Genomic DNA, 25,558 nt, shown 5'->3' with positions numbered 1-25,558 from the left:
TTTTCAGTTGTGTCCTGTCATAAGAAATACGAGTTCTTATTGAACTTATGCAAATAAATATACTGCCATAAAAATATAAGAGTACTAACTGAGAGTTTCTGAGTTCTGGAGGGTTCAGGTAGGGAGAAAACAAATGTTTCAATTTGTTCACAAAAGTATATTTTATCAAATTACTATCAGTTTGCTTAGAAGTTTTCTTAAATTAAGAAAAACAAAACACTTTAAAAAGTCAGCAACGTTACAAACAAAAAGTTATACAATTTATAGCTCCTTAGTTTATACAAGTCTCATGATATTAATTCTTGTTCTACTTGAATTCAGTTTTTCTGGTAGAACCAGAAATTTTTACCTAGTCAGTTTTATGATCTTAAAGCTATCAGAAACCTGTACTCAGAGTTCTTTCCATGAGTCTCGCTAAAGATGAAACACATCTGCAGGAAACTTTTATAAGAGCATCTGAGTAAAAGTATCACTGTCTGTAAATAATAAAAGACTTAAAAAATGGCCGTGATTAAAGAGCTGATTCAAGTTCATTACAATGCAATTGACAAGAAAATATGGCTAGTTTGTGACACACACTTCAAGATAATAACACCAGCTTTCTGGGTTATTATCACCAGCTTTCTGGGAACTTTATACAATTTTTAGAACACTTATTTTAATAACATATCTCTATGAATATAATCTAAGAAACTTTAATATCACTTATCTGACAATGCTTCCCCTGTAACTTAACATACAAAATAAGCCTAATTAGTTTAATTTCTCACAATATTATTGTTTTGAAATGTTTCAGGGCCCACTGGAAATTTCAGTTAGACTGTGGTCAAAACTTTTCATTTTAGAATTTCATTTGGGGAAATATGTCAAAAAAATATGAAAAGGTTTGAATATTTGATTAAACATGAACAGAAATCATTATGGAATAATAGTGAAATATCCATTTAATGAAGTGACAATAAAAGATATCAAAGGCAAATAAAGAAGGTTACATAGTTGTGAGCAAAATTTAGCTCTTTTAGTATTAATATTACACTGTTTACATAAGTAATCAAGGACTATAATAATAAATTATCTGTAATAAACATAGCAAATTATTTTGGCAAAACAGAATCCTTTTTTTTTTTTTTTTTAGGCAGATAACTTAAAAGGTAAAGAAACACTTTGTTTCTATTTTCGTATTAAAAGCAGACTGGGGTGCCTAGGTGGCTCAGTCGGTTAAATGTCTGACTCTGGATTTCAGCTCAGATCCTGATCTCAAGCTTGGTGAGATCCAGCCCTGCGTTGGGCTCTGTGCTGGCAGCTTGAAGCCTGCTTGGGATTGTTTCTCTCCCACTGTTTCTGCCCTTCCCCCTCTCACTTACACGTGTGTGTGCAAGCTCTCCCTCTAAATAAATAAATGAACTTAAAAAAAAAAAAAAGAGCAGACCCATATTTGAGAAATATTTGTCCTTTTAACAAAGAGAAAACAAATATTTTACACTAGTGTACTTTTGATGTTAAAAGTCATTTGTTTACTTAAATTTATCTTTTTTTTTTAATATTTTTTTTTAATTTTTTTTTAACGTTTATTTATTTTTGAGACAGAGACAGAGCATGAACGGGGGAGGGTCAGAGAGAAGGAGACACAGAATCTGAAACAGGCTCCAGGCTCTGAGCTGTCAGCACAGAGCCCGACGTGGGGCTCGAACTCACGGACCGTGAGATCATGACCTGAGCCGAAGTCGGCCGCTTAACCGACTGAGCCACCCAGGCGCCCCTACTTAAATTTATCTTAATCTTAGCAAGCGTCAACCACACATGTAACTCCTCTCTAAAGATTCCTCCTCCACAAATCTGCAACCTTTTTACATTTAGACTTTGTCCTAAGTCTTCCTAAGTCTTTGTCTCACTTTAGGACAAAACTGCTTTCTTTTCCCCCCAGAAACTTTACTCTCATTCTTCATACTTTTTTTTACTGAAATTACAAATCTTAGTTTCCTTGCATACAAAGTTGTTTCCCTTACGATTTCCAGTAGTCGTCATTACACGGTCAGATTTTTTAATGCTTAGAAACCTTAATTTCTAGTAAAAGCTAAGTAGTAAGCAATTGTGAACTGTTTGCTACACAAGAGTTCTTTATTTTGGCAAATATATGACTGTATTGCATAGCTCTTAGAAACTCTTTCACAGGAATTTTTTTTCAATAAAGCATATTTGCAAAAAGACACAAATTTACCTTTAGTTTTTCTGTAATAAGACAAAAGCAGATACCTAGGTTTAACACTTAATGTTTCGTTATTTATCTAATTTGGAAATGACCTAGATATTCAATAAATTTAACTTAACTCATTTAACTTAGCAACACTGTAAAGTTTTAGATTACCAAAGATTTGGAGAGCTATTTAAAAGTGTATCCACAAAACTGTTCACTTATTTATATCTCTTTAATTTATTTGTTCTTAACAATTATGTTTATACTACAAACAAAACTTCATGAGGCACTAGACACAGACATTCTAAGCTTTTTTTTTCTAAAAATAATTTGCAACAGAGATACCATGAACTTATTTGACTTTCAGTAAACCCAAACAGAATAAAAGTTTTATATTTAATGCTGATAATTCTAAAGACATGTATATCTTAATTAAACCAACAACATTAAATTTGCCTTAATACTGAATATTTTCCCAGATCATGTGAACTTGAAAAATTGAGTTAGTTCTTATCTTTCTGAGTTTTAGAATGCCCAATCCTTACAAATGCTTGCCTTCAAACCAATTAAATAGAGTCCTTTTTTTCAGATTAACTTTAGTAACACCATCCAGAGACAGAAAAAATACCACATTTACAACATACATGGAGATACATTTTAAAAAATACACAGATAAGACTGTTTTTACTAATATCTGTGAAGAGGAAATTATAGGCTCAATTTTCAGTTACAGGCTCAGTTTTCAAATACCTTCCTCTGTTTTCTTTTTTTCTGATGAAAAATTTCTTCCTTAAAGTTTGTATTTCAAAGAATGGCTCTTAGGTCCTAAAGAATGTAGGGGTAGAAAATTTACATCACAAAGGCACACAGAGATTACCCAAGATTTTTCGAAGGTGGGTATTTGGAACACATCTGCCCATTATCAGAGGTGTTAGAACCTGCAGTTTTTATTTTTCATGTTTTATTGTTTATTTTGAGAGAAAGTGAAAAGAACGGCTCTTATTCCAAATGACTGCCCTGCCTCAGTTTGAAGCTAAAGTTCTCTTTTCTGCTCATTATAGATCTTTGATAAAAAATTATATATAATTGCTGAAAAGTCCGTTTTGCTTGCTGTTTGCTACAAGTATTGTAAAACCTTTCCTGAATGTAACCCGCCGTGTGTGGTAAATGGGTTATAAACCTCCTTAGGTAAAGTCTGATATGTAATGAAATAAGCAATTATACGTAAACTAACCGGCATTTCTCGCTTCTGTAAACCTGCTTGCTTAACGCTTTCCTTACCTACCCTACCCCTTTCCCCCTTCCCCTTTTTTCTTTCTCCCGCCACAAGTAACAGACAAAGCCTTCCCGCCTAAAGGACAGACAAAGGACACCCAATCAGAAAACAACGAATGTCCTTACTTTAAAATCAGCCAATCAGGCCCCTCATAATTTAAAACCTCCCCTATGCTATTTGTCTCTGTCTGTAAAAACGCTGTACCAACCTTGTTCGAGGCCCCTTTTTAACACCGACGACGAGTGTGTGGGGGACCAGGTTCGAACCTGCAATAAACGATCCCTGCCACTTGGCTTTGGCTCACGACTCTGGTGGTCTTTTGTGGGAGATTTCTGAACGTCGGGCATTACAAAAGCACGTAAACAGGTAAGGGACAGAGACAGAGAATGTCATGCAGGCTCCACACTGTTAGCACAGAGTCCAATGCAGGGCGGGATCTCACAGACCATGAAATCATGACCTGAGCAGAAACCAAGAGTCAAGACACTTAACCAACTGAGCCACCCAGGCGCCCTTGGAGTTTGTATTTTTAAAAACGTCTCTTTCCCCTTTTGTTTTTTCTTTCTTCAGTCTCAGGCAACTGTGGGCTGTGTTTATATTTCAAAAAAAAAAAAAAATAGATTTATAATTTGAAGGGATAGAGAAAGAATGTAAAAAAAAAACACCTATTTTTTCCTAATGTCTCAGGGTAATTGCTATTTAAAACTTACCTTTTTTTTTTTTTAAGTACAGAACAATTTAGTTCCAATATCCTGATCTTTTATAATATGCACAAACATTTTGATAGGAATAGGTGAGGTTTAGAGATTAGTAAAGATAGGTGGGTTTTGACTTGTTTTTAGAGTTGCATTTCTGGTTTTGCAGAAATTTGTAAGACAAAAACAGTTGACTCTAATTCCCCAAAGAACTGGATTATAGCCTAAACACCAAGGGTCACACTTGTCTTTTTAACTAAATTTGTTTCTTTTCATCAGGGAAAAAAAATTAAATAAAATAGGAACCAAAAGATTTATGCCTTTGTAAAGTCTGTGTAATGCATTTTAACACCAGCCTTTCTTCCCGCCCTCTCCCCAACCCCACCCCGGGTGCACCGTTCAATCTTGGGTTCTTTCAGCCCCTGAATATTGGCCTTCCACTGATCATTTGTAGGAGGACTTATGAAAAAATGTTGTCTTGTTTCCTCTGTGAAGGGAAGGTTGTGAATATAGTCAAATAATCTTTCTAGTTACTTTCTTTTTTTTTTTTTTTAACATTTATTTATTTTTGAGACAGAGAGAGACAGAGCATGAATGGGGGAGGGGCAGAGAGAGAGGGAGGCACAGAATCCGAAGCAGGCTCCAGGCTCTGAGCCATCAGCCCAGAGCCCGACGCGGGGCTCTGAACTACGGACCGCGAGATCGTGACATGAGCTGAAGTCGGACGCTTAACCAACTGAGCCACCCAGGCGCCCCTCTAGTTACTTTCTAAATTTGGTAGGATCTTTTCAAAGTAGGGGTAAAAGGTCTTTATAATTTAAAAGATGTGCTGTTGTCCAGAGGACACAAATTCTTTTGCAGTGGGTGTCTAGGATATACCTGTAAAGGATATTGCATGGTAATAATGTCTGAAGCTGGCAGAGCCTGATTTCAAGAGCCCTGGAAGGTAGGAGTAAAGCAAGCCCTATTGTCAGTCTGGGTGCTTTTGTTAAATTCATTTCTGGCTTTCAGCATCTACATGAGCAGCCTTTACACTTTGTACCTAGAGATTAGGCCTGAGTGATCTCTGTAAATCTTGTAGGGAAATGAGGCTGGACTTTAAGAAGGGGATTTTATATTGGGTGTGGATATTTATTTTTGTCTTAAGTCTAGTTTCTGTTCTTTTATCCTGCCGAGGGAGTCCCTGAGGCCAGCCACTATACCACTAAGTCAATGGAGTGTTCTCTATTATATTTATATATAATATAAATATACATTATAAATAATATTTATATATAATATAAATATAAATTATAAATAATATTTATATGCAAATATAAATTTAGAAGGAGAGAAAAACGACTCTTACCACTCTTGCTTCATTGGACTCCACAGATAGATTCCAAGGGACTGACATGGTTAAGACTGCCAACTGCATGTATGTGTGTGTGTGTGTGTGTGTGTATATATATATATATATATATATGTATGTGTATATATATATTAAGATTCCAAGGGACTGCCAACTGCATGTATGTGTGTGTGTGTGTGTATATATATATATATATATATATATATACACACATATATATGTATGTATATGTATATATATATATCTCACAGCCAATTTTTAAAAATGCTTATTTATTTATTTTGCAAGAAAAAGAGTATGAATGGGGGAGAGGCAGAGAGAGAGAGGGAGAGAGAGAATCCCAAGCATACTCCATGCTCAGCACAGAGCCCCACGACCGTGAGATAATGACCTGAACTGAAATCAAGAGTCAGAGGCTTAACCAACTGAGCCACCTGCACACCCCCAGTCAATTTAAAGGATCCATTAGGCGGCCATTAATGAGCAAGATCTATTACTACCCACTGAAACCAGTATGTTTTTCAATTGTTTAATGAAAGACACAAGAGGTGTCTAGAGAGGGTATAAATGATGCAACCCCCATGATCCAAAAGTTTACTCCTGAAATTAGTCTAAAACCTCAAAGGGCTTCCTTGCACAGGCAGTAAGAATGGTGTATGTCTGGTTTCCCATAAAAACATGAGATACCTCCAGTCACAGGCCCACTAATCTGTGACACCAGGCTGTTGTTACTGAAATGGAAATTTCCAGCAGTAGCAAACAGTGAAGATTGAGACAACAAAGGTTCCTGTAGGCTCGTACCTCTCATGACAAACTCCCCTAAGAGCTGACACAGCAGAACTGAGACAGCTGGAATTCTAGTCTATTTGGCCATCGAAATGCACCCTGGTAAGTGCACCGTCTGAAAGGTGGAGACCAAAGAGACTGTTCTCATTGGCCACAAAACCAAGCTCTTAGGACACAGAACAAGGTGAAAGGAAAAATCATATCTGGAATATGTACATTAACAGCTTTATCTAAGCTTTGGGTCTTCTCTTGGAGCCACGCTAATACCTAGGAGAAATATGCCATGGGATTGGGGATCTTGTGCCATTTTATAGTGTACCTGATTGCACAGAAGTTTTCTTGAAGTTGGTGGGTAGCTTAGTGTCAATCTAACCTATTCTGTGACCAAGGTATCCTATCATGGGAGTCTCTGAGTTCAGTGGCAAGTGCTCTACCAGGTTTTAAATGCTCGCCTCCTGTCCACCGGTTTTGCAGCTTTGGCTTCCAAGGTGTCCATCAGCAATAGCCTTTCCCTCATGTGTACATTCGAAGTCTGTTTGACAAACGACATGAAAGACACAGACAAAAGAAAACAAAGATCATCTCTGGGAGGAAAGGGATCAGTAACCAAAGAGTTGTTAAGCCCAAGGAACAACTTCCACAAATATTTTCTTCTGCTAATCTAAATTTAGAAAAAGAGAAAAACGACTCTTGCTGCTCTTGTTCCATTGGACTTCTCAGATACATTACAGCAGGCTGACATGGTAAGAAATCCTACCTTGTGCCGGCTGTAAGTCAGATGTCCCAGGATCTCTCAGCTGCAGCTGTGTCCAGAGAAAGCAGTGTCCAGGAAGTTAAAGTGTTCTGCCAACTATGCCAACTGTCCCAGAGCAAGAATTCCTGTCTCCTTCAAGTGTTCTACCTGGAATAACATATTAACAGGAGATAATAAAATTTAATTGTGTATGCACAGGCAATCCACAGACATGGAGATTACAAAGACTGTCAGGCAAAGTGAGGTATATATGTCATCCTGAACTAAGGAGAAGGGGCTACAGGTCTGGGACTTCAGAGGAACGCAGTAAAAAATAAACACAAGCCCCAAATGGTGTCACTTAGACAGAGTTCCCAAACTAGTGCTCAATACATAATCCAAATGCAGTTCAATACCCACAGAAATGTAGTCTTTAACTATTCAGCCAGGAATTTTTCAATCTGTGACATTGATTTTGTCATCCGGATCCTCTCCATCCCCCAAAGAAAGATGAGGTATTCTGCATGAGACACCTTGCTTTGCCTCCTAGAAACCACCATCACCTGAAACAATCCTTCTATTTTGCTAAAAACCTTCTTGCCTCCATCATTCTTCTATAAAAACCTTCCATTTTGAGCAACTCTTCAGTGAGCCTCTCTACTTGCTAGTTACAGTGCTGACAGATTCATGAATTAGTTAATAAAGCCAGTTAAATCTTCAAATTTACTTGGTTTAATCTTTTTTTTTAACAGAAGAAATCCTATTCACAGGGCAGTAAGAAGAGCAGATATTTCATACTTAGATGTTTGTCCTGCCATACAGATGGGTCATTCAGATGAAATTTAGTTGGTAACCCTTATTTTGAAAAACAAACAAACAAACAAAAAAAACCCCTCAATTTAGATTTTTCTATGTAGTTGAGGGAGGGGTAAAATTTCTCTTGAGCTTGCAGGGTCTCAATTGCCTTTAGCTCACAACAGTCTGCATCCCAGGGGCACTTGGCTGACTCAGTCAGTAGAAGATACGACTTTTTTTTTAACTTGTTTTAATGTTTATTTATTTTTGAGAAAGAGAGAGACAGAGAGACAGAGAGAGAGAGAGAGAGACAGTGTGAGTGGGGGAGGCGTGGAGAAAGAGGGACACACAGGATCCCCAGTAGAACACGTGGCTCTTAATCTCAGGGTTGTGAGTTCGAGCCCCACATTGGGGATAGAGTTTACTTAAGAAAAGTAGATAAAATAAAAAATTTTGGGGGCGCCTGGGTGGCTCAGTCAGTTGAGCGGCCGACTTCGGCTCAGGTCATGATCTCACGGTCCGTGAGTTCGAGCCTGGCGTCGGCTCTGTGCTGACAGCTCAGAGCCTGGAGCCTGTTTTGGATTCTGTGTCTCCCTCTCTCTGACCCTCCCCCGTTCATGTTCTGTCTCTCTCTGTCTCAAGAATAAATAAATGTTAAAAAAAAAAAAATAAATAAAATAAAATAAAATAAAATAAAATAAAAAATTTCAAAAACCCAGACTTTAAAAAATAGTCTGCATGCCAAAGCAGTCCATCTTGAGGTGGTCTGCCCTTGATCCTACAAGAGTAATATATTGTTTCTGCAAATGCCACTTAGTCTACTTGTGACCATATTCCTATGTTTCCTTGTCAGCAGTGGCAACAATGGATAGGGTGCTGCAGAAGTAGAGGGACCTCCTCTTGGGCTCCTCTATGGCTTGTGGGCACTCTCTTCTCCCCGAACATCATATCCTTTGCGGTGTCTTCTGGACCAAACAGAAACTGGCAAAGATTTAGTGGACAGAACTTCCTTTGGATTCAGAGTGAATATAAGACAATTAGAACACAGAACAGAAAATATATTAACAAATGCGGATAGGTGTTGGATAGAAGGGCAATAAGTGCAAAAAGTTATCAGACAGAAAGAGCAATGATGGGGGAAGTTTGAACTTCAGAGAGAGAAGAAAGTCGATAGGGATGCTCATCCTTCATTTCATCTCGTATCTTTCTCCTGGTAGACTTTTGTCATTTTTCATAATTAGCAAGCAGTTTCCTTTCCCTATCTTCTACTTACAAAAAGTCTATGGTAGAGGACACCACAGCACACTCCAGACTGAGACGCAGCAGGGGTGTACTGCTGGTCAAAAGAGGATAGGTCGACGTAGGGCCAAAATTCTTTTTAACAGGTTAAAAAATTGTTACATCTTCATAGAAAAATATCAACGAGTACAGAAGGTCATAATACAAATTGCAAGAGTCGTGGTGTCTCCAGCCACTGGTTCCAATAGAAGAAAATAGACATATCGAAACCTTCCTGTGCACCTTCCCAAAGATTATGCTTATAGCAATGTATGTGCGTGTGTGTGTGTGTTTTCTTATTAACCAAATAGCATTTTATTCTATATAACCATTAAAAAATTGAGGCTAATTACATTCATATGTCAGTTGTTTATTGAACAACATATTATTCTGTATTGTTATGTATCTTTTTCCAGAGTTGTAGAGAGTAATAGGCTATTTCAATGGTTAAAAATCAATAGTTAATACTAAATAATGGCTTTGTATTTTAATTATGGTATAAAGTGTTCCATTGTATAAAAGACTCTAATTATTCTATCCTTTCATCATTGATAAAATCAGTGTTTTTATAAGTTATTTGTTGTTTTGTTAGTTTTCTATGTAAGTATTTCTTTATCAGTTACACTTCAACATAGGTCTCTGGGTACCAATCCCCGTACAGTTTCATTGCTTTGGCATTTTCTCTAATGGTATTGAGATTGTTCTCACAGTAAACTGTTCACATTATAGAATAGTGTCCTGGCTTCTCAGGTCCACTTGAGACTGGTGACCTAGAAGCAATGCTTGCTTTTCCTTCCTCACTTTTGACCTAACACTAGTGTTAACCATATCCATGCACATCAGGCACAGAGTTTTAATCAACAGACAGTTCCTGTTCCTCTCATCCTTTCTCTGCGGTGGGGCTCAGAATATTACCTAACCTGAGTGCCTGGTAGAATGTAGACTGGGAGATAGATTAATTCAAACATTGCTCATTTTGTACTGGGCTTTTTCCAGTTCAAGTGTTACCTTTCAGAAAGAGGAGGAAAATTCAATTCTGGATGGTTAAAAACTCCCTGGAGTCATGGATACCGCCTATGGGGTGGGGTCAGGTGTCCCATCAGGATCAAACACAGAACACTGAATCTTGTAGGGATGTTTAGTAATGGGCAGAGTTGGGTTTGACACAATGTTCACCAAACTGTATTATTATGCTCACCAAACTCATTATTTTAGCTGGCTCACTCAACTAGTCTCATTAACTACAAATAATATGTATTAAGCTCAGTACTATTAGCTTTCAGTTTGCCAACAGCTGTTGAGGGATCAAGCCACAAAGGAAATTCTTATCTGCAAAACAAGGATGAACACGAGGATGCTGACTATGGGGCGTATTCCTTTTTAGGGCTTGACCATTGCAACACACACACACACACACACACACACACACACACACACACACCCTTAGTTTTTGTTACCCCTGAAGGCAAGTCTTTGCGTAAGAATACATTTGGTGCGACCACAACAGCTGCAATCTTCCTCACCCAGAATTCATGCAAGAAGCAAGACTGGAGCTTCTCCGTCGTCATTGTAATGGCCTCAAATAAAAAAACCTTGTCACCAGGGCGGGGGTTGGAAGGCACTGGAGCGCAGCAGCCCTGCGAGCAACCGAATTCCCTCCTCTGTCGCTGATTGGTTGAAAACTGGGAGGCAATGACCAGCCTCCAGCGGCTCGACTCCTCATTGGCTGCGAGGAGGTGGCAATCAGGGCCGGCCCAGGCGGCTGCGCCGCTTCCAGCTCTATGCTGCCGCCGCGGTCCTGTTGCGCTGTCGCTGCTGCAGCCGCCACCCGGGTCCCTTCGGCCGTGCCTCTGCGTGGGGGCTGCCTCTTCGGCTCCGGTCGCAGACACCATGGTGAGTGCTTCCAGCCGGGTAGGGCTGGAACATCACACCGCGCTGCGCCGGGCCTGGTTGCCCAAGGGAGCCGGCCGCGCCACCGGAGCTCGGCGCGGGGGCCGGGGAAGCGCACCGTGGGTCGCAGGAGCCGTCTCGCCTTTTTGCCTGTGTCCAGGGCGGGGGGTGGGGGGTGGGGTGGGTAGTGGAACGCTGGGGGTCGCGACAGGGGCGGTGAGTGCCTTTGCTTCTTAGGGGAGGGTCCGCCACTCTGCAGCGCGCAGCGACTCCCCAGACTCGGGAAGGGAACGTGCGGCTGAGGCGCGAGGGCTTCTCGGCTCAGGCTGACCCCATCAGTGTGAGTGGCTGAGGGCCAGTGGCGGGGAGGTGCCGGGTTCGCGTCCCCCTCGCCACATTTTCCCGATGCCCGACTTGCCTCGGACTGGTGACAGGTGAGTGGAGGAGTAAGAAGGTGTCCAGGCGGTGGGGCGGCCGGGGACGGAGAGGATCTGCCCTTTATTGGGGCGGAGGTGGCGCGCCTCGGATGCCCCTCTTTAACACCGAGTGCTTCGAACCGAGCGGAGCCACGGGGTAGGGCACAAGGTTAAACCAGAGCCGTGGCAGCTGAGGCTGCAGCCTCGCCCGCAAGCCCCTGCCCACCTACTGAGGGTCCCTGACGCTCAGGTTTCCCCTGTCCCTGCAGTACGGATTTGTGAATCACGCGCTGGAGCTGCTGGTGATCCGCAATTACGGCCCGGAGGTGTGGGAAGACATCAAGTAAGTGACTGGCTCCCCTAGCACGGGCTCTGCGCGCGCGCTCGCTCGCGTGTGTGGGGCGGCGGGGGCGGGGGGTGGGGGCAGGGTCGGCGGGGGTCCCGGGGCGGCCCCGGCGCTGCACCGCGCGCCTCGCTGCGTCCTCCGCTTCCTGCCTGGGTCGTGGGCGCGCATCCTCGGAGATGCCTCCGGCCGCCGCTCCCGGCTGCAGCTGCGCTCCCACGCTCCGGAGCTGGGACCCGGAGAGGAGGGGCGGCCGGGGCGGGGCTGCGAGGGCGAAAACCAGGCGGAGGAGCCCCTGGGGTCACCGCGGCCTCCCGACCCGGCCTGAGCGTGGGAATGCTCTGCCAGCGCCGGGGCGGTTCCGGAGCTCTGCAGGCTGGGCGACTCCCACGCGGAGTGGGGCCCGGGGGACCACTAAGGCTTCCGCGACGTTCAAAGAGCCGGAGGCCTTAGGAACTGACGGCAAACCTGGACTCCTTTATGATTGACACACCTCGCAGACCCATAAAACAGCTGAGCCTTTTTAGTGTGCAAAAACTCAACTTCTCTTGAGACAATTTCTTGAGCAATTGAATCAAGTGCATTTATTCATTTGAAATGAAGTAAAATTGGAATGTTTCTTTTTTCTTTCATTTTCTCAAAATTTTGGTGTCTACTATGGCGAAGGCTGCCTCGCAGGAGAGCATCCTAGGGCGGGGAGCCCAGTACTTTGGCTGTGGACCGAAATACCACAGCCACCTGAGACTTTAAACCTGTTGGAACGATGGGTCATCTCTGCAAGCACGTTGAGCATTTTGATCTAACAAAATTCTCTCCCTTTTTCTTCTCTCTTATTCTGGTGAAATTTGCATTTAACTTGTATGGATGGGCACAACCAACTAGATAAAGCAAAGCCATATACTGTATATGGGTTTTCATACTGGAACACCAATCTGTCACGTCGAAATGGAGATACAGGGAGTGATTACCTGGGTGGGCAGAAGAGAACAAACACATTGTTATTCTCTGCTTTCATTTCCTAACCTCACTGATTTCATTTTGTTCTATCAAGTGGGTGATGCTTTCATGCTTCCCCCCCTCCCCCCCAATATATTCCAATCATTAGCATTCAATCCTAACAGGTCTTATTATGCAGTCACATGATAATGATTTCTTTTAAATATCTCTTTCCATGGAAATGGTCAGGGTTAAATATTAAGCACTAGAATGCAACTTTTCCCTTCCTTGGGTTTGTATGGTTGAGCATGGTTTCATGTTCCATGAGCCATTTCTGTTACTCACAGGGCTCATTTACATATTAAGAAGAGAAGTGGAGATTTGGAAATTATGGCTTAAATCAAATGAGTATTTAGGCACTAAAGCTTACTTTGGGATTTGAATCTGTCTGCCTTATTAATACCTTCGTAATTTTTATTTTGCCTGGTAGAGTTACAGAGAAGGCAGACATCAAAAGCAAGATTTTAAACAGTGTAACTTAGTTTAGGGTTATTTTTAAGCCACTTTCTTTGTGAATTTATGAAAGCATCATGCATGTCCCTACAGGTTTTCCCATCCATACTATAGAAATCCCCAAATTTCTGGATGAAAATCCTATGACAATATGTTTAAAATTTTGAGAGCACAGTAAAATCTATCATGGCTAAATAGTCATTATGTGTTTTAACCAGATTTAGAGTGTATGTCCTAGCCATTATCAATTTAAATCACTGCTAAATACAAAGATGAAAAATTACACTTTAAGAGGAATGTATCAGCAGTTTTAAAAAATTAAATTATCAAGTGATTTGTTTGGATTGGGCATATTTTCCCCAGAGAAGGTCAAACTATCTAAAAATATTCCAACTCCACTGGTGTGAGAACTTTGTCAAAGTAGGCTGAGAATATTGTTACATTCTACTTTACGAAACAATGCATTTTTAATTACACATCAGTATCCTTTGACTCACTAATTTATCTTTATTTCTGAACAGTATTCTTAACCCATTCAAGTGTTAATAACTTAAATCATTCAAAATGTTTTTTTCCTGGTAACATGAAACAAACCATATGGGTGTGTGTGTATATATATATACATATATATGTTTACATCAAGAATTATGTACCTCTGCAAGAGGAATACTATTAAACTAGTGTTGTAGTGCAGGTGTTAACTTTGATTCTTTTTTTGTCTGAGCATCCCTTTTGTTGGAGACCATATTGTCTTGGGTACCATTTAGTATCTGGAATAGAGAACATTGTTCAGTTTTCTGTGTTGAGAGGGATTAAAGCAGCTCATTGGTTTGCAACCCAGTCAGCACCTCTGAGGGGTTACTATGCTCTCCCTGGAAGAGTATTTGCTTAGCACAGCAAAGAGATCTCACTTCCTGGGGGCTGGAGAGGAAAATTCGGAGGAGCTTAACTTTAAAATGCTCCTTGGGAGTTTCTGATGCCTCCTCTCAACTTCATCCTCTAGTCCAGGGAGGATCACTGCAACCAATGGTACAAGACACTTCCTGTTTTAACTTTTTATGAAAAACTAAAGCTGTGATTTGTTGTGTGTGTGTGTGTCTCAGTAAGTACCAAACATCTCTATCTTCCTCTTTGGTCTTTTTGAGAAACTACATAAATTGTTGTTTATAGAAGTTATATATAACACTTTTTGTTTGTTTGTTTAGTAGGAAATGGCCATATATCCTCCATGAGAAGGAATACCAAACATTTAATGACAAATAAAACTCTAAGTAACAGATTCCAGACAGAAAATTTTCAGCGGTAGGAGCCAAAAATGCTTCACTGTAAACTCCATATACAATTACACTCTTACCAATCATGTAACCATTTCACACAAGCTTTAAGTTCCTCTTTTTAAGAAAAAAAATCATCTAAACTAAGGATCAGCAAATGTTCTCTTAAAGGGCCAGAGAGTAAATAATTCAGGTGCTGTAGGCCAAGAGTCAATAATGAGGATATTATGTAGGTAGCTATATAACTGTTAAAATGTAACCATCTAAAATGTAAAAATTATTCCTTGCTCTCAGACCAGACAATCCAAGGGGCAGTGGGCTGGATTTAACCCATTTACTAACTTCTGATCTAGACCCTAAATATATATGAAAAAGCAAAAGAGACCTCTGAATCTACCTCAAATCTTGTTTTGTTGGTTTTTCAATTTTCAGATGGTCTTTTCTAGAAGCCATGGTTCCAAAGTGATGAAAAAAAAAATAATCATGATTTCAGAGAAAACAAAGTCAGGATATACATAATAGAAGAGCACCTAAGCACTGGGTTTAATTATCTCTGTTATCCTTCCATCATCCCTGGCAAAACAGATAATTGCATCAAGTTAATGGGTGCAAATTTAGATTGACCTAACTTCACTGAAGCATAAGGATGGATTCAAAACACTGAAAAAAATCTAAGATGGTTGAAAGTTTATAAAAAAACAAACCAAAAAAATACCTAACAACTAATTATTTTGCCTAGAGTTGAGTGGTCCAAGGAACGAATTAAAAATAGATTTGAAATTCGCAAGTGCTATATGGTACATGTCTTATCCCTTCTCTGTTTCACTAAAAGGTATGAGATAAATACTTGGATCAAAATTTTGGTATAAGATTTGAAAATAATGTAATCGCATTGTTAGTTGATAACATGTTGGAGCAAATTCCTCTAGAAGGCTGTTGATCATCTTGAGTAAAGAATTTATGTATGTTTAGTATGGTTTTATTTGATGTACCTACAGCAGGGCAGCATACTTTTTCATTCATTGATTTATTCCTTTTTTCATTCTTTAGTTAAGCTTGTTTTTAATGAGCATAGTGTAGTCCTTCAGCCACTGAGGGTAGAAAAGTAAGATGTGCTCCTTTGCTTCAAATAAAGTCTTATCATACTACTAACTCTTATCAGAGTTATCAGGATATTTTCTGCCTGTAACTCAAACATAGAAACATTTGGACCTTCCAGTTTTGAAATTAATGTATCTAGTTGAATTTGCTAGTCACAAATCAGTCATTATTGTTCATATTCCCACGTTGTCTCAACTATCCAAGCCTCCCTGCGTAAGAAAACATTATACCTACTATATACAGTTGTTGTTATAATATGTCGAAAACTGTCTGAAAATGTTTAACACAGATTTTGAAAAGTAACTGCTTAATAATAAATGGTAGCTATTATTAATTTTACTCTAGAGTCAGAGTTTTTTGACTCTTCTCTTCCCCAACTCACCTGAAAGATAATGAAGTTCTCTTTTGAGTAATAGTAGGTCATTGAAGTCTACATAGACTAAATGTTCCCTCATTGGTGTAGATGAGTCACTTCACTGTCACTGTCACTTGTTTTTCTCTTTTGTCCATTCTGTGCAACTGAGACCAGTTCTTTAAATTTGAAGTGCCTCTTAGACTCTCTTCTTCTTTCATTCTGGTTCTTAGCACTTTCTTTTGTGCCGCTCGAACAGCACCCTGGTTGGGTTCTGTGTGTCAGGCTTGTCCCAGTCTCTCTATTTTGCGGATCAAGGGAAGACTGTTCCTTTCATTATGCTGGTTTTCTGCTCACGTCCCACTTTGGAATCAAACTTACATTATACTTTTCTGGTTCCCTCTCCCCCATCTCTATGCATTGTTTGAAAGAGTAGCAGCAGTTTCTCCTTATCTATTTTATGAAAATAAATGAGAACAAACAAAAGAATGCACCATGTTTTGCCATGTTTTAATAGATTTTCATATTCATTGAGGCCATATAACTAAATTTCTATATCATTCTGACCCTTGTTCAAGTAGGTTGTTATCTATTAATGGTACTCGATATTATAAAAATTGTTTAAAACTTCCAAAGTCCTTTCCTCTATGCACTTTCAGTTGAGTGCTGAGATAGGAAAAGTCGTTTCCAGCTCATTTTTTCCCTGCTTTATTGAGATATAATTGATACATAACACTGTGTAAGTTTAAGGTGTGCCAGTGTGTTGATTAGACACATTGATCAAGTGTGAAATGATTGCCACCATAGCATTAGCTACCACTTCTCTCCTATCACACAGTTACCCTTTCTTTGTTCTGGTAAGAACATTTAAGATCTACTCTCTTAGATCTTCAAGTATATGACCCAGTGTTATTAGTTATAATCAACTTGTTAATCTTACAACTGACTGTCTTACCCTTTGCACAATAGCTCCCCATTTCCCCCACCCTCACATCCTGGGAACCACCACTCTGCTCTGTTTCTCTGAGTTTGCCCTTTGTAGACCCCACATATAAGTGAGCTCAATGTTGTTTGAGGCTTGTTTTTAATGATCGAGCTGAATTTCCAGAGGTGAAATGACTGTCCTGGGGGATTATATGTAGGAAGCTGAAAGGTCAGGGCTCCAATCCTGCTCTTCTGGTGTCAGTTTACTGTTTCTCTTAAGATAGAAATAGGGGCAAATATAATATACGTATAAAAAGGAAACCATATTGTCATACCTAGAAACTTCTTCAGTACAAATAAACAAATTAATATGCAGATAAAAATGGGTAAATTTGATCATTGTTAGGATTGAGCCCTTCTTCTGTAGAAAGACCTGCCAGTCACCCTGAAAGATAGAGGTAGGCATAGTGCATGAGCTGATAAGCTTACTAGCATTTGAAGTTATTCTTGCAGGTGGCAGTAGATGTCCGTGTGTGAACCCCTTCGCATACCTTCCAGTGAGCTCTTTCCATAGGGCTCTCCCAGAACCTGGACCATGTCTGCTGAGCAGCCAGGTGATAGGCCAGGTCCTAGCCTTATCTTGGGGTTTTTCTTTGATGATTTGAAGTATCCCCCTGAAATCAAGCCAGGTTTTCGTTTTACTTGAGATACTTGCAAATACTTTCTGTAATTTTCGAGAATGAAGACGAAGCATAGAGACATTTTATTTAATTGGGTGTCTCAGAGAAGGAGCTTCGCACGGTAAAATCAGAGCCAGAGGCGACATTAGAAAATCTGTACTCTCCCTTTTAGCACACCCAGACCTAGTTGGGGCAGATGTTAGCTAGACATTGCTGCTGTTCGCAAGGAACGATGTCCTTTTGGCTCTCTCTCCTGTCCACAGGATAAGGGACTTGAACACATGCTTCTCTTCAGTGTGTTGGAAAGCAGTAGGTATGAACTGATGGCGTGTGCACATCAACAGGAAAACACACTTTAGGAAATCTGTACAACTGGCCCAGTTCAGAGGGTGACAACTCAGAAGACATGAGTACTTGCAGCTTCTCCATCTGCTTCTTTTCCTCCCTGTTCGTTAAAGAGGAAATGGTGGGAAAATGGTGTTTTCGTGTCTAGTAAAACGGAGCACCTTTTTTATGTCAAAAGATACTGAGGTCTGCTCAGCAGACATGATCCAGGTTCTGGGAGAGCCCTACGAAAAGAGCTCACTGGTAGGTATGTGAAGGAGTTTACACACCGACATCTATGTCCGCCTGCAAGATCTTTCTATTCCAGGCACAGGCTAATATTCTGCGGTATTTTTTGTATCTCTTTGTCGCTGTGGCTATGGGTCCATTGCCTGTTCTGATCTGCTTGCCATTCATTGTTGAATCCTGAAATATTAAATTGTTGCCTTCTTGGAATTCTTTGTGATCAGTTTTCAAATCACTCAAACATAGGGACCTTTCGGTCCACAGCTCCCGCTTTCTCTCAGCGCTCAGCCTCAATGGGCCAGTTTTCAGTTCCTGAAAACTTTGAATTTTATGTGTGAGAATAACACCTGTGCTTAGCAGTTCTCATCTTCCCTCTCCCTATCCCCTACCCATAAAAGGAAACATCTTTCAGCCTTGAGATGGCAAAACAAATGTTACCTCTTTTTTATTTCTTTTTTAAATTTTTTTAATGTTTATTTTTGAGAGAGAGACAAGAGGATGAGTGGGGGAGGGGCGGAGAGAGAGGGAGACACAGAACCCACAGTGGGCTCCACGCTCTTAGCCGTCAGCACAGAGCCCAATACGGGGCTCAAACTCGTGAACTGCGAGATCATGACCTGAGCTGAACTCAGACGCCCAACCAACTGAGCCACCTAGGCACCCCAGAACAAGAGTTACTTCTTAAAGGAAAGCTTCTCTCACCTCCAAAGCTGATTTTTCTTCATAGTACATACCAGGGTTTATGATCATGTATTTCTACTATTGGTTAATGTTCGTTTTGTCTTAGTAGATTCTAGCCTTTGTAAAAATTTCCTAGGGAAGAGCCTGGTAGATTGTTGTCCTTTTCTTCTCTCTCTTTCCCTCTGTGTATGTGTGTACGTGTATGTATATATATGTATATTTATAATCCTTCACATTTTTAATTTCTAAAGAGTAGAACACATACATATTCACAGACTTTTTTTCTGTAACCAGTATTTATTATGTCAGAATTTATGTAACCAGAATTTATTATGTCACTATTTTTTATGTCACCATTTAACACAATATAAGCTCTGTTGAAATGGACTTTTTTTTTTACATATCAGCAAAGGCAGAAGATAGAGCAGTATATTATAGCATCTCCTTTTGGAAGAGTCAGAGTTCTTTTATGTCATTTCCCTGTGTACATGGATATAATGAAAGAATTAAAAACACTGCTGTTGGGTTACCAGTTTCATATACCAAAAAACAGTTCCTGGATTGGATTCAGGACAAGATTGAATCCTTTCGCAAGTGTCTAAAAGTCGGGTAGATGTGGCGCTGTTTAAAGTCAGTGCTATAGGGGCGCCTGGGTGGCTCAGTCGGTTGAGCGTCCGACTTCAGCTCAGGTCACGATCTCGCGATCCGTGAGTTCGAGCCCTGCGTCAGGCTCTGGGCTGATGGCTCAGAGCCTGGAGCCTGCTTCCGATTCTGTGTCTCCCTCTCTCTCTGCCCCTCCCCTGTTCATGCTCCATCTCTCTCTGTCTCAAAAATAAATAAATGTTAAAAAAATAATAATAAAAAAATAAAGTCAGTGCTATAAACTGTAGATAAATGTTTGTAATGCCAAAATTAAATGTAAAAACCAGATGAGAATGCTCATCAGGTCGTTCAGTTGTGAATGTAACAGCTCATATATATTGCATACTTACCATTGGTTCCTCAGTCACGGTCCTAAGTGCTTTATACTCATTGTTTCCCCTAATCCTTACAGCCACTGTAGACAATAGATTTGTTCATTGTCCTGATTTTATAAACAAGGGAAATAAATGAGTCTTCAAGACTTTAAAACGCTGTCTCAAATCCCTCAGCTGTTAATCATCAGAGCAGGGACGTGAACGCAGGTAGGCTTGCAAGAATCACATTACGTGCTTTTCCCTAAAGAGAAGGACCTATGACCTTCTTTCCAAAGGAAGCCAGTTTAGCATCGTCATTGGCAAGATGCATGTGTATTAGTACTGCTCATTTTTTGTTTTGTTTTCCTGGACTTTTCAAGCACTTTGACAGGTGATTTTAGCTATGACTTTCTTAAAGGTGGTTTTATTCACCAACTCGCACATCTATTGCAGAAACTCAGAGCCTCAGAAATTTTGAGCAACCTATTTATCTTAAAAGAGCTGTGACTCTGCTTACAAGGTGAGTTAATGTTGAAGGGCACACAGAGGGATCTAAGTGAATTCCTGTGTCTGATGAAGCTACTGAAAAGGGTTCATGTGAGACGTTTGTGGACGTGTCTTCAGAATTCAGGCAGTTACTAATGAGACTCTCATTAGACTCTCATGGCAACTTGTACAAAGGAAAAAAATTGCAATTATATATTAAGAATGATGTCACTTTACCGCAGTCTGTGTCACTCTTGACAGCATTTACTGTTACTGTTTACAGTACTAGGATGATCAAACACCTTGACTTCAGGAGGAACCTTTACTAACTGCAAGAGACTCCAAGCAGAGAGCTGTCACTGCATTTAAAGGGTCTGTCTCTCCCTGCGGTAGCTGCCTCAAACCAGTTTCTCTGGAGATTCAGACTTAGTGGGAATCAACTATTTAAAATTGAGAGGTCATTAATACTTCACAGCCACTCAGAAAAAAGAAAAAAACAATGTGAATTTTTAACTGTTTAGATATTATATATAGTTATCTGTGTTTTATAGTGGGAGGTTTCAATTTTAGTAATGGTTGGACACCATTCAGCATTTATGATGTGCTTACAGTGCACTAAAATAGACCACCTTGGGGGGCACCTGGGTGGCTCAGTCGGTTAGGCATCCGGCTTCGGCTCAGGTCATGATCTCACGGTCCATGAGTTCAAGCCCCGAGTCGGGCTCTGTGCTGACAGCTCAGAGCCTGGAGCCTGTTTCAGATTCTGTGTCTCCCTCTCTCTCTGCCCCTCCCCTGTTCATGCTTTGTCTCAAAAATAAATAAACGTTAAAAAAAAAAAAATTAAAAAAATAAAATAAAATAGACCACCTTGGGGTTCATTGTCAAGACAACATCTACGGTCTGTCTTTTAATTAAGCATGTTCTGTCATGATGGTTTTTAAAGGTTCAGTACCCCTTTAAACTGCCACTGGTCAGTTTGATTGTATCATGTATGCTGGCCTTTTCCTTCTGAGACCAGACCCGATTTTGAGGCTTTATTTTCAAAATGCCTGTATTCAGGGTCTATCATCACAGAACACCCGTTTCCATACCTCTCTGGTAAACTTCTTTACCTGAAAGCCAGGTCCCTCTGGCATACTAAACTTACCTGAAAAGTGTCTAACAGCAGGAATTCAGTGACCAAATATGGATTCAGGTTTTGTATGTTCCCATTTTACAGTTAAGGAATATCTCCTCAACTCTGCTGTCAGAGTAGAGCCTGCTTGGATCGTCTGTCTCCCTCTCTCTCTGCCCCTCCCCTGCTCGCACGTGCTCTCTCTCTCTCTCAAAAATAAATAAACATTTTTTTTTTTTTTTAAAAAGGAATATCTCTCTAAATATGGAGCTATGAAAAATGCTGCCTGGATATTTCTGACAAATTGTGCGCCTCCTCTTTAAAAATTAAATAGTAGTTTGAAAACAAACTGTTTACTTTTGCCAGTAATGTTTGATTGTTTGATTTTTAGTAGGCAGTTTAGAAACATGTGAGGGAAATGTGTTTAATTACTCCATTCACCTCTTTTATTTTATTTATTTAAAAAAAATTTTTTTTAACGTTTATTTATTTTTGAGACAGAGAGAGACAGAGCGTGAACAGGGGAGGGGCAGAGAGAGAGAGGGAGACACAGAATCTGAAACAGGCTCCAGGCTCTGAGCTGTCAGCACAGAGCCCGACTTGGGGCTCAAACTCAGGGACCATGAGATCATGACCTGAGCCGAAGTCGGACGCTCAACCGACCAAGCCACCTAGGCGCCCCTCACCTCTTTTAAAACATGTACAAATTTATTGAGCACAATGCTCTATTCCAGGCACGTGGGTTAAGCCCCAGTGATTAAAAAAGCAAAAGGTGAAAACCAAAACCACAAAACATCATAATAAAAATACCTACATTCTTTTGGGGAAAGGCAATTAGTGTAAATAAATGATCAATTTAAATTCCAACAAATAGGGGCGCCTGGGTGGCTCAGTCGGTTAAGCGTCCGACTTCGGCTCAGGTCATGATCTTGCGGTCCGTGAGTTCAAGCCCCGCGTCAGGTCTGTGCTGACAGCTCAGAGCCTGGAGCCTGTTTCAGATTCTGTGTCTCCCTCTCTCTGACCCTCCCCCGTTCATGCTCTGTCTCTCTCTGTCTCAAAAATAAATAAACATTAAAAAAAAATTAAAAAAAAAATTCCAACAAATAGCCATTTTTAAAATTAAGTGGGAAATTACTACTGGGAAAATTTTTCATGTACACTTACTTAATTTTTAAACAATTATTGTGGCTACAGATACATAGAATAGGATGATTTCTTATTTCATCTCCAGGTGAGAAGAGATAGGACTTATTTGTTTTCAGCTATTTGAATTAAGAAAACTTACCATCTAGGGGTGCCTGGGTGGCTCAGTCGGTTAAGCCCACAACTTTGGCTCAGGTCATGATCTCACGGTTTGTGGGTTCAAGACCCGCGTCAGGCTCTGTGCTGACAGATCAGAGCCTGGAGCCTGCTTCAGATTCCTTCTCTACCTCTCTCTCTGCTCCTGCCCTGTTTGAAGTCTGCCTCTCTCTCAAAAATAAATAAACATTTAAAAATTTTACAAAAAATAAAAAAAGAAAGAAAACTTACCATCTAATCAACAACAAATTAAGTGTACCTTTATTTTGACACTTTTGATGCTAAATCAAAATTCCCAACATTTGGTTGTCATTTCTTTCCTTCTCTTCTTCCACCTGCCATTTTGTCTCCCTCCTTCAGCCCTCCTCCCTCATCATCTTCAACAACTAGACCTCTGTTAGCTGGGTGTATTGGGCATTAAGTCGGTGGGAAACACTATTCTAAGCTCAGTACATAGGTTAACTTTGCCAACCAACACAACTCCATGTAAGTACTGCTGTTCCTCTGTTTCCCAGATGAGGAAACCAAAACCCCAGAGGTGAACTTGGCCCAGGTTAGTGCAATTGCATGTGGGAGTAGCTTAGCTGGTGCTTTTGTGCACCATGTGAGAAAACGCCATGACTTACCACACAGATGGAGCCAAATGGGCTTCTCTCTATCTAGGTTTACTTGTTAACCAAAGAAAATACCCTTTTTTTTTTTTTTTTTAACTTCATCAAACCTCATTTAAGCCATTTAAAAAATGAGCCTCTAAATATGTCTTACTATCAGCTGACTTCTTTTATTGAGTAATACACTACTAAGTAGAAAAATTTAATGCTTAATCCAAACACAGTTCTTGCGTATACAGGTAAAGATAACACGAATGCCTGCAAGGTATACTATTTGGAAATAGGGGAAGACTATATTATTTTGGGGTCATCCAAGCAATATTTAAAATAATAGGAAGCAGGAGGATGTAATAATACAAACTAGGATATATGATGATAATAGTTCTGTTGGTTGCCATTTGATAGATGAGCGCTACCGAATAAATTTTAATTCAATTTACTTCTGGTTTTATATGATAGTTGCTGTGATCTAAAAGTTATTGGGAAAAAAATACTTAATTTTTGAGAAAATTTTAAATTATGTTTCCCAGAGAAGCCTGTGTTTTTTTCACATGTAAACTAAATATAATTTTTAAACTAAATATAATTTAAATAACAGAGAATTACATAATTGCTTTGTGTATGCAGCAGTTTAAACAAAATTAAGGCTCAGAAAATATATTCTGAAAGATAAGTGAGTCTAGAAAATTTGGTTAGTGTACTTGGCTGAATTTGGATAATGTAGGCACAAAAGAAACTCTATCCAGAAAATAAGCCTTAAATATTGTTAAATGTCATATCTATATACTTGATGCATCCTTTACTTTTGCTTTTATGAAAAAAGCTAGAAACTTATGGAGATTTATGAGGTGAGGTCATATTACTTGAATTGTATAAATCATTTATGTAATCTGAATATCCTCTTACTTCCCAGCTTTTCTCACGTTTGCTGGTTACCCTCTGTGGTTGTAGGTAGCTAGTGAAAAAACATCTCCAAAACCAAGGAGATAAGGTCAGAAGGAAGCCCATTGAAGCTTCCTTCAAAAAAATAGTGGCAGACATATCTTGAAGATGTTTCTGAGATATATTATTGTCACATCTCTGCATCCTCTGGAGGCTAAATCATTTGACGGTATAAAGTCTGAACAAATATAAATTTGTCCAGAACTTAGAAGAAAAATAGTACTGAGAATGGAGACACACTGAGCAAGCATTTCTAGTAGCTTCAGTGACCCTATTGCCTGAAATTAATTCCTTTGCGTATTATTCCTTTTGCACTGTAAATTCTCCTGCTCAGTCTAATGTATTAAACCATTTTGCACTAAAGTGTCTGTGATATCCCCAATTCACTTTTCCCCCAAAGAAGGAAAAAAAAAAAATGAAGAATGAGCTCCAGAAGGAAAGAAAATGGGTCCAGAAAGATTAGGTCATGGAGATCAATTTTACCTGCTAAAATTTTGCTTGGAAATTAACTTCTCCAAGGAAACTCCTCATAATCACTATATTTAACAGTGCATCCTTCCTCTTCTTCCTACATCCTTACTCTTATCCTTTTATCCTAATCTACTTTCTTTTGTAACATTTATCACCTCATGATAGATTATAAAATTTGAGGATACGTTTATTGCTCATTGTTTCTGCCAGTTAAAATGTAAGGTCTGTGAGGGCAGGGATCTTTATTTCCTTCATTGATATATCAAAAGTACCTAAGAAAATGCCTGGGGAGTAATAGGTGCTCAAATATTTGTGGCAAAATACCTCCTCCTGGGGCTGGGGGTGGGGAGAGTAATTAAAGGGCCACCCAAAATTCCAAAAGATTTCTAAAATAAATGTAAATAAGGAATTCTAAGTATTTTAAATAATTACTTAGAATTTAGTGTAACATTTTTCAAAGAAGATGATGATTTCCTTCCATGTACTACTGTTTAATTTATAGTTCAGCCTCCCTCCAGGGAACATGTGGGTCTGATCACTTCAGGAACTAAAACTTAAAAGATAAGGGAGCTTATTTTATTAAAACAAGAGAAAGGAAAGAAGGAATGCATTGACTCATGGTTAGGGGATTTCTAGGGAAATGGCCATTCTTCTATTTTATGAAGAGAGATTGAGTATACTGCTTATACTTCATTCACTTAACTCTTGTTATAGATTGGTGAGTGTTTCCGAGAAAGTGAGTTTATTACAGAAATTTAGGTCATTTGATTTACCCCATTGGAAGAGGGCACAATGAAAACATAAATTAATTTATATTTTATTATATTGTATTTAATTAAAACATATCTATATTTTATTAGAATGCCCTAAGTTAGAGGCTTCAAAATTCTT

General features: G+C 39.6%; 1 protein-coding gene across 2 annotated transcripts in view; it reads left to right on the top strand.

Moving 5' to 3' along the window:
* The first annotated feature begins 10,859 nt into the window (after nt 1-10,859).
* GUCY1B1 (guanylate cyclase 1 soluble subunit beta 1) overlaps nt 10,860-25,558 on the top strand; it is a 48,985-nt gene continuing 34,286 nt past the window's right edge. Inside the window, exons 1-2 of one of the 2 annotated variants that reach the window (XM_019441166.2) lie at nt 10,860-11,001; nt 11,684-11,757. In XM_019441166.2, the coding sequence (XP_019296711.2) occupies nt 10,999-11,001; nt 11,684-11,757 (77 nt within the window). In that variant the 5' untranslated portion in view covers nt 10,860-10,998. The remainder of the gene's footprint in view (nt 11,002-11,683; nt 11,758-25,558) is intronic. The other variant, XM_019441165.2, reaches the window with a different exon arrangement.

The sequence above is a fragment of the Panthera pardus genome, unplaced genomic scaffold, assembly GCF_024362965.1.
Source record: "Panthera pardus isolate Hobbes unplaced genomic scaffold, ASM2436296v1 HiC_scaffold_13, whole genome shotgun sequence".
Taxonomy (NCBI): domain Eukaryota; kingdom Metazoa; phylum Chordata; class Mammalia; order Carnivora; family Felidae; genus Panthera; species Panthera pardus.
The sequence above is the reverse complement of the archived record's forward strand: the minus strand, read 5'-3'. Positions and strand labels throughout refer to the sequence as shown.